This window comes from Eurosta solidaginis, chromosome 2 (genome assembly GCF_040869045.1).
Source record: "Eurosta solidaginis isolate ZX-2024a chromosome 2, ASM4086904v1, whole genome shotgun sequence".
Classification (NCBI taxonomy): domain Eukaryota; kingdom Metazoa; phylum Arthropoda; class Insecta; order Diptera; family Tephritidae; genus Eurosta; species Eurosta solidaginis.
Genome location: NC_090320.1, coordinates 56,978,790 through 56,996,292, shown reverse-complemented (window position 1 = coordinate 56,996,292; position 17,503 = coordinate 56,978,790). Strand labels below are relative to the sequence as shown.

Genomic DNA, 17,503 nt, shown 5'->3' with positions numbered 1-17,503 from the left:
CCCGAAAACCATCTAGAAATGATGCCGGAAGGTACCCCAAATGATCCCGAAATAGTCCCGAAATGACCCCGACGGGATCCCGCACGGATCCCGAAAACCATACAGAAATGATGCCGAAAGCGTCCCCAAATGATCCCGTATTAGTCGAGAAAGTCTCGAAATGAACCCGACTGGTTCCCGGACGGATCCCGAAAAGCATCCAGATATGATGCCGAAAGGGTCCCCAAATGATCCCGTATAAGTCGAGAAAAAGTCCCGAAATGACCAAGACGGGATCCCGGACGGATCCCGAAAACCATCCACAAATGACGCCGAAAGCGTCCGCAAATGATCCCGTATTAGTCGAGAAAAAGTCCCGAAATGACCCCAACGGGTTCCCGGACGGATCCCGAAAAGCATCCAGATATGATGCCAAAAGGGTCGCCAAATGATCCCGTATTAGTCGAGAAAAAGTCCCGAAATAACCCCGACGGGATCCCGGACGGATCCTCAAAATCATATAGAAATGGTGCCGGAAGGTAACCCAAATGATCCCAAAATAGTCCCGAAATGACCCTGATTGGATCCTGGACGGATCCCGAAAACCATCTAGAAATGATGCCGGAAGGTACCCCAAATGATCCCGAAATAGTCCCGAAATGACCCCGACGGGATCCCGGACGGATCCCGAAAACCATCCAGAAATGATGCCGAAAGCGTCCCCAAATGATCCCGTATTAGTTGAGAAAAAGTCCCGAAATGACCCTGATTGGATCCTGGACGGATTCCGAAAACCATCTAGCAATGATGCCGGAAGGTACCTCAAATGAACCCGTATTAGTCGAGAAAAAGTCCCAAAATTACCCTGAAGGTATCCCGAACGGATCCCGAAAACCATACAGAAATGATGCCGAAAAGGTCCCCAAATGATCCCGTATAAGTCGAGAAAAAGTCCCGAAATGACCAAGACGGGATCCCGGACGGATCCCGAAAACCATCCAGAAATGATGCCGAAAGCGTCCCCAAATGACCCCGTATTAGTCGAGAAAAAGTCCCGAAATGACCCCCACGGGATCCCGGACGGATCCCGAAAACCATCGAGAAATGATGCCGAAAGGGTCCCCAAATGATCCCGTATAAGTCGAGAAAAAGTCCCGAAATGACCAAGAAGGGAGCCCGGACGGATCCCTAAAACCATCTAGCAATGATGCCGGAAGCTACCCCAAATGATCCCGTATTAGTCGAGAAAAAGTCCAGAAATAACCCCGACGGGATCCCTGATGGATCCCGAAAACCATCTAGAAATGATGCCGCAAGGTACCTCAAAGGAACCCGTATTAATCGAGAAAAAGTCCCAAAATGACCATGAAGGGATCCCGAACGGATCCCGAAAACCACACAGAAATGATGCCGATAGGGTCCCCAAATGATCCTGTATTAGTCGAGAAAAAATTCCGAAATGACTCCGACGGGATCCCGGACGGATCCCGAAAACCATCTAGAATTGATAGCGGAAGGTACCCCAAATGATGCCGAAATAGTCCCGAAATGACATCGACGGGATCCCGGACGAATCCCGAAAACCATCCAGAAATGATGCCGGAGGAGACCCCAAATGATCCCGCTAAAGTCCCAAATTGACCCCGACAGGGTCCCGGACGGATCCCATAAACCATCCAGAAATGATGCCGGAAGATACCCCAAATGATTCCGCAAAAGTCCCAAAATGACCCCGACAGGATCCCGGACGGATCCCGTAAAACATCCAGAAATGATGTCGGAAGAGACCCCAAATGATCCCGCAAAAGTCCCAAAATGACCCCGACAGGATCCCGGACGGATCCCGTAAACCATCCAGAAATGGTGCCGGAAGAGACCCCAAATGATCCCGCAAAAGTCCCAAAATGACCCCGACAGGATCCCGGACGGATCCCGTAAAACATCCAGAAATGATGTCGGAAGAGACCCCAAATGATCCCGCAAAAGTCCCAAAATGACCCCGACAGGATCCCGGACGGATCCCGTAAAACATCCAGAAATGATGTCGGAAGAGACCCCAAATGATCCCGCAAAAGTCCCAAAATGACCCCGACAGGATGCCGGACGGATCCCGTAAACCATCCAGAAATGATGCCGGAAGAGACCCCAAATAATCCCGCAAAAGTCCCAAAATGACCCCGACAGGATCCCGGACGGATCCCGTAAACCATCCAGAAATGATGCCGGAAGAGACCCCAAATGATCCCGCAAAAGTCCCAAAATGACCCCGACAGGATCCTGGACGGATCCCGTAAACCATCCAGAAATGATGCCGGAAGAGACCCCAAATGATCCCGCAAAAGTCCCAAAATGACCCCGACAGGATCCCGGACGGATCCCGTAAACCATCCAGAAATGATGCCGGAGGAGACCCCAAATGATCCCGCAAAAGTCTCAAAATGACCCCGACAGGATCCCGGACGGATCCCGAAAACCATCCAGAAATGATGCTGGAAGAGACCCCAAATGATCCCGCAAAAGTCCCAAAATGACCCCGACAGGATCCCGGACGGATCCCGTAAACCATCCAGAAATGATGCCGAAAGGTTCCCCAAATGATCCTGTATTAGTCGAGAAAAAGTTCCGAAATGACCCCGACGGGATCCCGGATGGATCCCGAAAACTATCTAGAAATGATGCCGGAAGGCACCCCAAATGATGCCGTAATAGTCCCGAAATGACATCGACGGGATCCCGGACGGATCCCGAAAACCATCCAGAAATGATGCCGGAAGAGACCCCAAATGATCCCGCAAAAGTCCCAAAATGACCCCGACAGGATCCCGGACGGATCCCGAAAACCATCCAGAAATGATGCCGGAATGGACCCCAAATGGTCCCGAAATGACACCGACGGGATCCCGGACGGATACCGAAAACCATCCAGAAATGATGCAGGCAGGTACCCCAAATTATCCCGAAATAGTCCCGAAATGACCCTGACGGGATCGCGGACGGATCTCGAAAACCATGCAGAAATGATGCCGGAAGATACCCCTAATGATCCCGAAATAGCCCCGAAAAAGTCCCGAAATTACTCCGGCGTAATCCTGGACCGATCCCGAAAACCATTCAGAAATGATCCCGGAGGGTCTCGATATGACCCTTACGGGATTACAAATAAGGTGAAGCTAATTATAAAACCATGTTAATAAGGCAGCAGGCGCATTGGAGCGAATAAAAAGTTACATAGAAACATACAGGTAAAGCTAATAAAAGCGTGCTAATAAAAACAATTGATGGAGGGCGGATGGCGGGAGTAGAGGAGAGGACCACTGATCGTTCCTCCAAAATTGTCTAGATCTCGTTCTGTATGTACCAGATACCAAAAACTATTGATTTAGGAGAAAATTTATATTGAGTTATAACAATTTATAGATTTTACACCAGAGGGGGAGATAAAGGAGGGGAGGCGGGCGGAAGGTATCACTGCTTACTTTGTAAGCCCTCGACTTATTTGACCCCTTGAGTCTGTGATATTGGTGAAGGCCAGTATACGTAAAGTTATAATGTGTAAAAATTATGAAAAATAATTTCTCGAAGGGTCGTGGGACCCCCACCCCTCTTTCCATGTTCGAAAAAAATTTCGCTAGTAGACTACTGTCTGTGTCCCAAATTTCATCAAAATCCGTGTAGCCATTCTGGCGTGATTCAGACGCAAAGACGAAAAAATATAATAATTAAATTATAACTGTTCCTAGGGGGCGGGGACCACGCCCCTTTTGAAAAATATATAGCTAGTAGATCCTTCTAGACTATTGGCTATATGTGTGCAAAATTTCATCCAAATCGGTCCAGCCGTTCTTGCGTTATTGAGTCACAAAGACAAACGTCTGGACAAACATCCAAACATCCAAACATCCAAACATCCAAACATCCAAACATCTAAACATCCAAACATCCAAACATCTTAACATCCAAACTTTCCCATTTATAATATATATTAGATTAGACTAGCCTTTACCCGCGGCCCCGTCCGCAAGGAGAAAATGAAATATATGGGCTATTCACGTTAGCCTGCTCTTCAAGTTAACTGTTTAAAAAAATTTTTCTGTCTAATGCATTTTACTTTTGTACTTGGGTAAAAAAAGATCTAAATGAGCTTATAGCCTGATTGGATCCCAAAATGATCCCCAAACTATACAGAAAAAGCCACGAAATAACCCCGACGATATCGCGGACGGATCCCGAAAACCATCCAGAAATGCCCCGGAAGGGTCTCCAAAAGTTCCCGAAATAGTCCCAAAAAACCCTAAATGACAACGACACGATTCTAGACTTATCAAGAGAACCACACAGAAATGATCCCTGAAGGGTACCAAAATGACGGATCTCAAAAACCATCCAGGAAGGGTTCCTAAATTATCCCGACATAGTCCAGAAAAAGTTCCGAAATGACCCCGAGGGGATCCACGACGGATCGCGAAAACCATACAGAAATGATCCCTGAAGGGTCCCAAAACTATCCCGAAAAATTAACAAAAATATCTCGAAACGACTCCTACGGCATCACGGACGGCTCCATAAATCTCGGAAAGGTCCCCAAATTATCCCAAAATGGTCCCGAAATGACCCTGATGGACCCGGCAAACCATCAACAAATGATGCCGGAAGGGTCCCCAAATGATCCCGAAATAATACAGAAAAAGTCATGAAATGGCCCTAAAGGATTCCCAAATGATCCCGAAATAGTCCCGAAATAGTTCCGAAATTACCCCGATGGGTTCCAGACAAGATCCCGAAAACCATCCAGAAATGATGCCGAAAGGGTCCCCAAATGATCCGAAATAGTCCCGAAATGACCCCGACGGGATCCCGAAAACTATCCAGAAATGTTGCCGGAAAGGTCCCCAAATGATCGGCTAGTAGTCCCGAAATGACCCTGATGGGATCCCGGACGGATCCCGAAAACCATCCAGAAATGATGCCGAAAGGGTCCCCAATGATCCCGTATTAGTCGAGAAAAAGTCCCGAAATAACCCCGACGGGATCCCGGACGGATCTCGAAAACCATCTAGAAATGTTGTCGGAAAATACCCCAAATGATCCCGAAATAGTCCCGACATGACCCCGTCGGGATCCCAGACGAATCCTGAAAACTATCCAGATATGATGCTGGAAAGGTCTTCAAATAATCCCTTAATCGCCCCGAAATAACTCTGACGGGATCCCGGACGGATTTCGAAAACCATCCAGAAATGATGCCGAAAGGGTCCCCAAATGATCCCGTATTAGTTGAGAAAAAGTCCCGAAATGACCCCGACGGTATCCCGAACGGATCCTGAAATCCATCAAGAAATAATGCCGAAAGGTACACCAAATAATTCCCTAATAGTCCCGAAATGACCCTGACGGGATCCCGGACGGATCCCGAAAACCATCCAGAAATGACACCGAAAGGGTCTCCTAATGATCCCGTATTAGTTGAGAAAAAGTTCCGAAATGACCCCGACGGGATCCCGGTCGAATCCCGAAAACCATCCAGAACTGATGCCGGAAGGGACCCCAAATGATCCCGAAAAGGTCCTCAAAAGACCCCGACGGGATCCCGGACGGATCCCGAAAACTATCCAGAAATGATGCCGGAAAGGTCCTCAAATGATCCCCTAATAATCCCGAAATGACCCGACGGATCCCGGAAACTATTCAGAAATGCTGCCGGAAAGGTTCCCAAATGATCCCCAAATAGTCCCGACCCCGGACGGGTCCCAAAAACCATCCAGAAATGATGCCGGTAGGTACCCCCAATGATCCCGAAAAAGTCCTGAAATGACACCGTCCGGATCCCGAAAACTATCCAGAAATGATGCCGGAAAGATCTCAAATGATCCCCTAATAGTCCCGAAATGGCCCTGACGGGACGCCGGACGGATCCCGAAAACCATTTAGAAATAATGCCGCAAGGGACCCAAAATGACCCCGAGTGATCCCAGAAACCATAAAGAATTTATCTCTCAAAGGTACGCAAATGATCCCGAAAATGCCCCGAATGGATGCCGAACGGATCCCGAAAGCCATCCAGAAACGATGCCGGAAGGGTCTGCTCATTTTGTAAGCCCTCGACTTATTTGACCCATTGAGTTTGTAATATTGGTGAAGCTCAGTATACGTTAAGTTATACTGTGTAAAAATTATTAAAAAGTAATTATTCGAAGGGGTCGTGGGGCCTCCGCCCCCCTTTCCATGTTCGAAAAAAATTTCGCCAGTAGAGTATTGTCTGTGTTCCAAATTTCATCAAAATCCGTGAAGCCGTTCTGGGGTGATTCAGTCACATATACGAAAAAATACAATAATTAAAATATAACTGTTCCTAGGGGCGGGGACCTCCTCCCTTTTCAAAAAAATATAGCTAGTAGATCCTTCTAGACTATTGGCTATATGTGTTTCAAATTTCATCCAAATCCGTGCAGCCGTTCTTGCGTGATTGAGTCACAAAGACAAACGTCTGGACAAACATACACACATCCAAACTTTCCCATTTATAATATATACTAGCCTTTACCCGCGGCCCCGTCCGCAGGGAGAAAATAAAATATATGTGCTATTCCCGTTAGCCTGCTTATCAAGTTATCTGTTTAAAAATAATTTGTGTCTAATGTATTTTATTTTTGTAATTTAGTAAAAAAAAAGAACTAAATGAGAAGATAAGCTGAAAGGCACGCTTTCATGAATAGTACAATACATTTTTTTCGAATTAAAAAAATACATTTTGTTTTTAAATTAAATTAACTGATATGAAAAAGTTTAAAGAAATACTACTCATAGAACAAAGGAGTGAAACTACAATCAGCTAAAACCAAAAAGAATTTTTTAGATGAAAATAGTGTTGCTTTTTCGGGTATTTAGTTGGTTAAAATATTACAAAAAGTGTAATTATAGTTATAACAGTTCCTTACACGATTATAGAACGAAAAAGCTGTGTTAAATTGAAGATAAAACATACCGAATTTTAATTACGAATAATTAGCAGCAAATCCACGGCCATAAAAGCTCATAATTCAAAAAGGCATGTGTGCCGAACTACCGGTTGCGAAGAGACCTAAAATGATCCCGGAAGGTTTCCAAGATGATACTAAAATTCCAGGACAGATCCCGAAAATCATCCAGAAATTAACCAGGTGGGGTCCCAAAATGATTCAGAAATAGCCGAAAAAGTCCCGAAATTACCCTTATGGGTTCCCGTACAGATCCCGAAAACCATCTAGAAATGATACCGAAAGGTTCCCCAAATCATCCTATTAGTCCCGAAAACATACTGAAATGATGTCGGAAAATACCCCAAATGATCGCGAAATAGCCCCGAAAAAGTCCTGAAATAATCTCGACGGAATCCGGGACGGATCCCGAAAACTATCCAGAAATGATGCCGGAACGGTCCTCAAATGATCCTCTAATAGTCCCGAAATGAACCTGCTGGGGTCCCAAATGGATCCCGAAAACCATCTAGAAATGATGCCGAAAGAGTCTCCAAATGATCCCGAATTAGTCGAGAAAAGGTCCCGAAATGACCCCGACGGGATCCCGGACGCATCCCGAATACCATGTAGAAATGATGTTGAAAAATACCCCAAATGATCCCGAAAAAGTCCCGAAAAGACCCCGACGGGATCCCGAAAACCATCTAGAAATGATGCCGGAAGGTACCCCAAATGATCCGGGAAAAGCCCTAAAATGACCCCGACGGATCCCGGACGGATCCCGCAGACTATCCAGAAATGATGCCGAAAGGGTCCCCATTTGAGCCCATATCAGTCGAGAAAAAGTCCCGAAGTGACCCCGACGGGATCCCGAAAACTATATAGAGATGATGCCGGAAGGTACCCCCAAAATGATCCCGAAATAGTCCCGAAATGACCCCTACGGGATCCCGAACGGATAGCGAAAACTATCCAGATTTGATGCCGGAAAGGTCCACATTTGATCCCCTAATAGTCCCGAAATTACCCTGCTGGGATCCCGAAAACCATCCAGAAATGATGCCGAAAGGGTCTCCAAATGATCCCGAATTAGTCGAGAAAAAGTCCCGAAATGACCCCGACGGGATCCCGGACGCATCCCGAATACCATGTAGAAATAATGCCGAAAAATACCCCAAATGAACCAGAAAAAGTCCCGAAATTACCCCGACGGGATCCAGAAAAGCATCTAGAAATGATGCCGGAAGGTACCCCGAATGATCCGGAAAAATTCCTAAAATGACCCCGACGGTTCCCGGACGAATCCCGAAAACCATACAGAAATGATGCAGGTAGGTACCCCAAATGATCCCGAAAAAGTCCCGAAATTACCCCGGCGGGATCACGGACGGATCCCGAAAACCATCCAGAAATGATGCCGAAAGGGACCCCAAATGATCCCGTATTAGTAGAGAAAAAGTCCCTAAATGACCCCGACGGGATTCCGAACGCATCCCGAATACAATGTAGAAATGATGCCGAAAAATACCCCAAATGATCCAGAAAAAGTCCCGAAATTACCCCGGCGGGATCCCGAATAGCATCTAGAAATGATGCCGGAAGGTACCCCGAATGATCCGGAAAAAGTCCTAAAATGACCCCGACGGTTCCCGGAAGAATCCCTAAAACCATCCAGAAATGATGCAGGTAGGTACCCCAAATGATCCCGAAAAAGTCCCAAAATGACCCCGACGGGATCCCGGACGAATCCCGAAAACCATCCAGAAATGATGCCGCAAGGGAACCCAAATAATCCCGAAAAAGTCCCAAAATGACCCCGACGGGATCTCGGACGGATCCCGAAAACCATCCAGAAAGATGCCGGAAGGGACCCGAAAAAGTTTTTATTTTATTTTTTTTTTTTTTTTTTATTTATTAAACATTTCTTAGTGCATATTTTAAATAAATTACAATATTGAAAGAGCACATTCTATTACTCTATAGCATAAGAAAAGTACATGACATTTTTTATATTAAATTTTTAAAATAGTATCAAATGCCAGTTCACACAATTCCGAAATGATCGCGACGGGATCCCGGACGGATACCAAAAACCATCCAGATGTGATCCCGGTAGGTACCCCAAATGATCCGGAAATAGTCCCGAAATTACCCCGTCGAAAGCCCCGACGGATCCAGGAAACTATGCAGAAATGATGCCGGAGAGGTCCTCAAATGATCCCCTAACAGTCCGGAAATGATCCCGGACGGATCCTGAAAACCACCTAGTAACGATGCCGAAAGGCTCCCCAAATAATCCCGTATTAGTAGAGAAAAAGTCCCGAAATGACCCCGACGGATACCGAAATCCATCCAGAAATGATGCTGGAAGGGACCCCAAATGATCCCGTATTACTTACTTACTTACTTACCGTATTAGTCGAGAAAAAGTCCCGAAATGACCCTGACGGTATCTCGGACGAACCCCGGAAACTATGCAGAAATGATCCTGAAATAGTCCCGAAATGACCCCGTCGAGATCCCAGACGGATCCCGGAAACTATGCAGAAATGATGCTGGAAAGGTCTTCAAATGATCCCCTAATTGTCCCGAAATTACCCTGACGGGATCCCGGACGGATACCGAAATCCATCCAGAAATGATGCCGAAAGGGTCCCCAAATGATCCCGTAGTAGTCGAGAAAAAGTCCCGAAATGACCCCGACGGTATCTCGGACGAACCCCGGAAACTATGTAGAAATGATCCCGAAGTAGTCCCTAAATTATCCCGTCGAGATCCCCGACGGATCCCAGAAACTATGCAAAAAAAGAAAGACGAAAAAATACAATATTTAAATTATAACTGTTCCTAGGGGGCGGTGACCTCCCCCCTTTTCAAAAAAATATAGCTAGTAGATCCTTCTAGACTATTGGCTATATGTGTGTCAAATTTCATCCAAATCCGTGCAGCCGTTCTTGCGTGATTGAGTCACAAAGACAAACGTCTGGACAAACATCCAAACATCCAAACTTTCCCATTTATAATATACTAGCCTTTACCCGCGGCCCCGTCCGCAAGGAGAAATTTAAATATATGGGCTATTCGCGTTAGCCTGCTTATTATCTGTTTAAAATTTTGTTTTCTGTCTAATGCATTTTATTTTTGTAATTGAGTAAAAAAAAGAACTAAATGAGCTGATAACCTGATAGGAACCCAAATGATCCCGAAATTATCCAGAAAAAGCTACGAAATGACCTCCACGCTATTGCGGAGGGATCCCGAAAACCATCCAGAAATGCCCCGAAAGGGTCTCCAAAAGTTCCCCGAATAGCCCCAAAAAAACCCGAAATGACAGCGACATGATTCTAGACGTATCCAGAGAACCACACAGAAATGATCCCTGAAGGTGTTCCAAAATGATCCCGAAAAGGTTCCGAAATGACCCTGATGGGCTCCCGGGCGGATCTCAAAAACCATCCAGAAAATATCCAGGAAGGGTCCCTAAATTATCCCGACATACTCCAGAAAAAGTTCCGAAATGGCTCCGAGGGGATCCACGACGGATCGCGAAAACCATACAGAAATGATCCCGGAAGGGTGCAAAAACTATTCCGGAAAAGTAACAAAAAATCCCGAAATGGCCCCTACGGCATCCCGGACGGATCCAGAAATGATCTCGGAAGGGTCCCCAAATAATCCCAAAATGGTCCCGAAATGACCCTGATGGATCCGGCAAACCATCAAGAAATTATGCCGAAAGGGTCCCAAAATGATCCCGAAATAATACAGAAAGTCACGAAACGACCCCTAGAGGATCCCCAAATGATCCCGTATTAGCCCCGAAAAGGTCCCGAAATAACCCCGACGGGATACCGGACAAATCCCGAAAACCATCCAGAAATGATGCCGGAAGGAATCCCAAATGATTCCGAAAAAGTCCCGCATTGATTCCGACGGGATCCCGAACGGATACCGAAAATCATCCAGAAGTGATGCCGGAAAGGTCCTCAAATGATCACCTAATAGTCCCGAAATGACCCGACGGATCCCGGAAACTATTCAGAAATGCTGCCGGAAAGGTTCCCAAATGATCCCCAAATAGTCCCGACCCCGGACGGGTTCCAAAAACCATCCAGAAATGATGCCGGTAGGTACCCCAAATTATCCCGAAATAGTCCCGAAATGACCCTGACGGGATCGCGGATGGATCCCGAAAACCATCCAGAAATGATGCCGAAAGGGTCCCCAAAGGATCCCGTATTAGTCGAGAAAAAGTCCGAAAATGATCCCGACGGGATCCCGGACGGATCTCGAAAACCATCCAGAAATGATGCCGGAAGATACCCCTAATGATCCCGAAATAGCCCCTAAATGGCTCTGACGGGATCCTGGACGGATCCCTAAAACCATCCAGGAATGATTACGGAAAGGACCCAAAATGACCCCGAAAAAGTCCCATAGTGATCCCGGAAACCGTAAAGAATTTATCTCTCAAAGGTACGCAAATTATCCCGAAAATACCCCGACGGGATGTCGGACGGATCCCGAAACCCATCCACAAATGATGCCGGAAGGGTCCACAATTGATCGATAAATAGTTCCGAAATTATCCCAGAATAGTCCCGAAAATGTTCCAAAATAATCCCGACGGGATCCCGGACGGATCCCGAAAAATATAAAGAAATTATGCCGGAAGGGTCCCAAAATGATCCCGAAATAGTCCCGAATAAGTCCCGAAATGAACCCGGCGGGATCCCGGACGGATCCCGAAAACCATCCAGAAATGATCCCGGAAGGGTCTCGATATGACCCTAACGGGATTACAAATAAGGTGAAGCTAATTATAAAACCATGTTAATAAGGCAGCAGGCACGTTGGTAAAGCTAATAAAAGCGTGCTAATAAAAACAATTGATGGAGGGCGGATGGCGGGAGGAAAAGTACCGCTGCTCATTTTTCCAAAATTGTCTAGATCACGATCTGTATGTGCCAGATACCAAAAACTATTGATTTAGGAGAAAATTTATATTGAGTTTTAACAATTTATAGATTTTACACCAGAGGGGGAGACCCATTGAGTCTGTAATATTGGTGAAGGCCCGTATACGTAAAGTTATAATGTGTAAAAATAATTAATTGGTAACCAAGCATGAAGTACACGAAATTACTAGACCTTAGGAGAAATGGGTAGAGTTGGGATTGTACCGGGTATTTACCATTTTTGGGTATTTACCCCTTTCCCATCTCTAGAAATGGGTGAACGGCGAAACCGAGAGTAAAAAAGCAGCGCAAGCTGAGGCATGACTAAGCAGTTTGATTTAAACACGCAATTTGTTGTGAAGTAAGAGTTATTGTGAAGTAGACTCAAAGTAGTCTAATAAAGGCCATTTTGCATTATTGAATATTGGAGTTATTTATTCAACAGTTTAGCGATTCGAACGTTAGCAGGTTTGGAATAAGCGGAATTTCTCTAAAATCGTTACAATACGCTCAATATATTTCTATGATCCTATTTTGTTGTATCTACAGTTCGGAAATGTGATTTTACAAGGATATTCACTATTTCTCGAAGATCCATGGTTTTATAAATTATGGAGCAGCTTTTCCTTTGGCGAAAATTTCAAAAGAGCGTAAATCCCTTCGTGACTCTTCTTTTGCCTTTCTCCTCTTGTAACACTGAAGAGATCCGAATCCCACCAAGGAGGATATTACCTTTTTACTAGAGGAACAAAATAAACTTACTTCAAAATTTATCGTGTAATATTTGGACCGATATTTTTTCGCTGATAACACCGAGACCCAAAGAGACAACTCAACTACCAGAAATTCCTTATGATGAATGCAAATCTTACATAAATTTTTACTTCTTACAATTTCAGGGCTTTCAAGTCATTTCGTTTAAAAAAGAAATCATCCACACTGGGCATAAACAAAACATCGGAAAGTCCACCACCATTGCGACGCGATCAATATTACACGGAAAATGGCACAAATCTTAGCTTTCCAGACTATCGAACGCGCTATTCTACACCTGTGAGCAGTGAAAGTTTTCAGCGCAATGCGGTGTATAGAAGTTCCCTACAAAGTGTTGCTTCCGCTAAGGTAAGATGCGGTTTCAAAGTTTCAGGTTTCGAGTTAGGAGTAATATGAGCCACAATAACCTCCATAACTTATCTATCCATCTATATACATATCTGTAGTCAAAAGCGATAACAACCTAAGGCGACTTAGGAAATTTCCATAAAGTTGGAAATTTGACCCCCAGCGGGTTAGGGGGCTTACAATATACCCACGGTAGGTATTCCTGTCGTAAGAGGCGACTAAAATACCAAATTGATTCAAGGGGCGACAGTTTTACTTCTCATATTTTTGTTCAAGTTTTTTGTTCCTTTGTCATAAGTTGTCGTACATCTTTGCTATGAAATTCTTCAGTTTAAATAAGGCATTTTAAGTATGTCTGAAGTCGACTTAGGTTATTATCGCTTGTGACCGCAGATGTATATATTTTTTCCTAACGATTTATCTAATATTACAGGATAATGCTAGTAAAAGCTTGGATTTCAATCGAAATAACCAGTATCGCAGCACAATACAGGTGATGGGCACAAAATCCAACAATAACAACAATTTTAACTCACTCAAAGCACCGGTGCAACAATCAAGAAGGTATGTTTATGGTGGATCTGTGACGCCACAGCCATACCGTAACACTGATATCGGCGCAGGCGTTGGTATGTCACATGGGTGAGTTCTTGTTGAGTTTCGGTTTCGGGTTTGGTCGTATACAAAGAGAAAATAATTATCTTAATAAAGCCAATAAATGTTTTTATGTTTATGTGTTATCTGTATCTACAATTCCTTCTGGGTATGTATGGATATACATATGTACAAGTACATACTGGGGTGATTCCACAAAAAAAAGTAATTTAAAATTAAAGGAAAATTTCGTATCTATTTCTTGTATAAAAAAATGTCGGAGTCAAGTAATTTTGACATTTCCTTCATCGTTTTATGAAGCGGCGTCAATTTCCTGCAAGACACGAAAGCCGAATTCAGAAGACACTAAAAAACAATAGAATCGCCAATTCCATTCAAAAACTCGTAAATACAGTCACTGTTATTCGTCTTATTTGATCAACTGTGTTCGAGACGCACATATATATATATATATATTTCTTGGCGAAATCAGGGCAACTTTGCTAAACAAATTTTTGAAAAAGGTCGCCGAGAGCGTAGGTGTTTTCTAGGATTTTTGTTCTGTTCTAATTTACTCATTTTCTATGTGTATAATTAGACTGAATCACAAATTCCAATTTCTTTTCTGTACCAGAGACGCCATTATGAAATTCCTATGTAAAATCACCCCCTGATTCCGAAAACCAAGGTTATTTTTAATTCTATGGTAACGTTTTTAAGATATTTACGAATATCGGGTTTAAAAAAAAAATAAAAATTGGGTCCACTTAATCATATATGTATATCTCAAGAACGAATTGACCAATTCCAAAACGGTTCGAAGCTTTGAAAAGGTAATAAAATTTGCTATAAACTGTGCATACAACACTTTTTGCTACACCCTGCAGATTCAAAGGTAACGAACAATCATTACTGATTTTTTTCAAATTTTATTGTAAAAATATAAAAAAATGTGTTCTTTGCGAGGAAGGATGTCGAAAACTTTTTATTTTTTTCTCTCTAAGCCCTGTTTTATTACAAAAAAAAAATAAGCTTTCATTCTACAAAATCGATTGACTAATACAAAAGTTATAAGCATTCAAGTAAATATATCCATTTAATAGTTAAGTACCCTACTGGTACAAAGTGTTGTATGCAGGGTTTATAGCAAATTTTATTACCTTTTAAAAGCTTCAAACCGTTTTGGAATTGCTTAATTCGTTCTTGAGATATATATATGGTTAAGTGGACCAAATTTTTTTTTTTTTGTGAAGAAACGTTATTCGTAAATTTCTCAAAAACATTACCATAGAATTAAAAAACATGAAAGCGACTTAGTATAAAGGTATAATAATCTTGATTTTCGGAATCAGGGGGTGATTTTACATAGGAATTTCATAATGGCGTCTCTAGTGCATTTTGGCTGTAAACCAGTGTTATTTGTAATATTTGTTTAAAATACAACAGAATAATATAATAATTAATTATTTACAGATCAGTAAAACCAAACAACATTATTTTATTTTAGTACATTTTATTTTTTATTTTATGTTATTTTAATTTATTAATTTTTTTTTATTTCAATTTATTTAATTTTTATTTGTTTAACTTTATTTTAATTTATTTTATTTTAATTTATTTTAATTTATTTTATTTTGTTTAATTTTATTTTATTTTATTTTATTTTATGTTATTTTAATTTATTTTATTTTAATTTATTTTGTTTTATTTTCTTTTATTTTATTTAAATTTATTTTATTTTATTCTGTTATTTTATTTTACTTCATTAAATGTTTGTTCTTTTTATTTAATTTTTTTATCTTACTGTATGTTATTATATTTTATTTTGTTTTTTATATATTTCATTTTATTTAGTTTACTTTAGTACGGTTAATTTTATTTTATTATATTTTATTTTTTTTTTAATATTAATTTATTTTATATTATTTTAATCCACTTTTTTTAAATTTTTTATTTTATTTTATTTTTATTTATTTTATTTTACTTTACTTTATCAGCCCAATTCTAAACGAAAATTCCGTGCGAGTTTTTTCCCTTCTCCCATTCCTCGTATTCTAAATAAAAATTCCTTGTGAGTTTTTTCACTTCTCCCTTTCCTCCTATTCTGAACAATGTTCGAAAAAGCGGAAACCGGTTATGGGAGAAAAGTAGGTATTATGAATGTGAGGGAGAGGGAGATTTCTCTGCCATTTCATAGGAGTTTTTTCACTAGTTAAATTAAAGGGAATGCATCAAAATAGTTAAAGGAAATTGGTTATTTTAAGAAAGAACACTTATTTGTACAAATTTGTGCTAAAATATGTATTTACATTCTACCACAATATTCTCACTGTTTATACAACAACAACAACCACAATATTCTTTATTTTAAGTCGAAAAATATATCATAAGCAACGGAAGAGCTCTTCGCATATTTGATGCAGCCATCCAGAAGGCTTAAATAAATTTTGGCATATGGCGAAAGGCGAACTCAACTCGACTTGGCCGCCAGAAAATTGCTTTGCAGAATGAATGCAGGCAACTCCGGCGGATTTGTGTTATCCCGCCGGTCTTCTTCTTATGCTCCTCTCTTGATGTTGCTGTGGCACCAATTCATTACTCATTTCAGTGAATACCACATGAAATGCAATAATGTGCATTGTTTATACCTAATTTCTTAATTTCAAACAAATTGGCAACAATAATTAAACTTTACAATTTTTTAAACAAAATAAGAAATGCGCAACGAAATTTCAATTGACAAAACAGCTGACTTCGAAAATTCGAAATTTCTATTCCCCAATTATTCTTCTCCCTAGGAGAAAAGAATTGGAGGAATTTTTCCGCGGGAATAAAAAAATCCGCCAGAACAAAATTCCGCGAGAATATTTAGAATTGGTCTGTATTTTAATTAATTTCATTTTAGTTTATTTTAATTTATTTTATTTTAATTTATTTTATTTTATTTTAATTTATTTTATTATATTCTGTGTTATTTTATTTTACTTCATTAAATTTTTGTTCTTTTCATTTAATTTTTTTATCTTACTTTATGTTATTATATTTTATTTTGTTTTTTATGTATTTCATTTTATTTATTGTACTGTATTACAGTTTATTTTATTTTTTTTTATTTTTTTATATTATTTTATACTCTTTTTTATACTCTATTTTATACAATTTTTTTATTTATTTTATTTTATTTTATTTTACTTTATTTTAATTTATTTTATTTTATTCTGTGTTATTTTATTTTACTTTATTAAATTTTTTTATCTTACTTTATGTTATTATATTTTATTTTACTTTTAATATATTCGATTAAATTTATTTTACTTTGCTACAGTTTATTTTAATTTATTTTTTTTTATAATTTATTTTATATTATTTTATTCAACTTTTTCAATTATTTTATTTTATTTTTAATTATTTTATTTTACTTTACTTTATTTTAAATTATTTTATTTTTGATTTTACATGGCCTTGTTTATTTAAAAAATGTAGGGTTTTGTGAGCTCGAGGCATTGCTTTAAATAAAACACTGTGTTAGTATTCACACATTTATTTGGTCGATATTTCGACTTCAATCTGGAGTCATGTTCAAGACTTTTTTAAAAACACAACATGAAAAGAAAATAAACAGAAATATATAATTTATATCACATACATATATACATTTATAACACTAGATCGACTTACTTGCATGTAAATGCCTGATCGACTAATCAGGTGTTCTAACAAAATAATAGGAAGAAGGTGGAAAAAGGAAAGTAAACAATTAGAGTACCGCAAGTATAAACAAATTTTAAGGAACCGTATAAGTAAACAAAATTACACAACAATAATCATACACAAAAAAATTTTTAAGAAAAACAAGACAAAATGCAACAAAGCAAAATGTGAATAATATCCTCC

General features: G+C 40.7%; 1 protein-coding gene across 7 annotated transcripts in view; it reads left to right on the top strand.

Annotated features, from left to right (window-relative positions):
* Positions 1 to 17,503, top strand: part of LOC137239778 (uncharacterized) — a 78,490-nt gene that overhangs the window by 44,829 nt on the left and 16,158 nt on the right. For 6 of the 7 annotated variants that reach the window (XM_067765429.1, XM_067765430.1, XM_067765426.1 and 3 more), the window contains 2 exons: positions 12,793 to 13,015; positions 13,449 to 13,657. In XM_067765429.1, coding sequence (XP_067621530.1) covers positions 12,793 to 13,015; positions 13,449 to 13,657 — 432 coding nt within the window. The remainder of the gene's footprint in view (positions 1 to 12,792; positions 13,016 to 13,448; positions 13,658 to 17,503) is intronic. The other variant, XM_067765432.1, reaches the window with a different exon arrangement.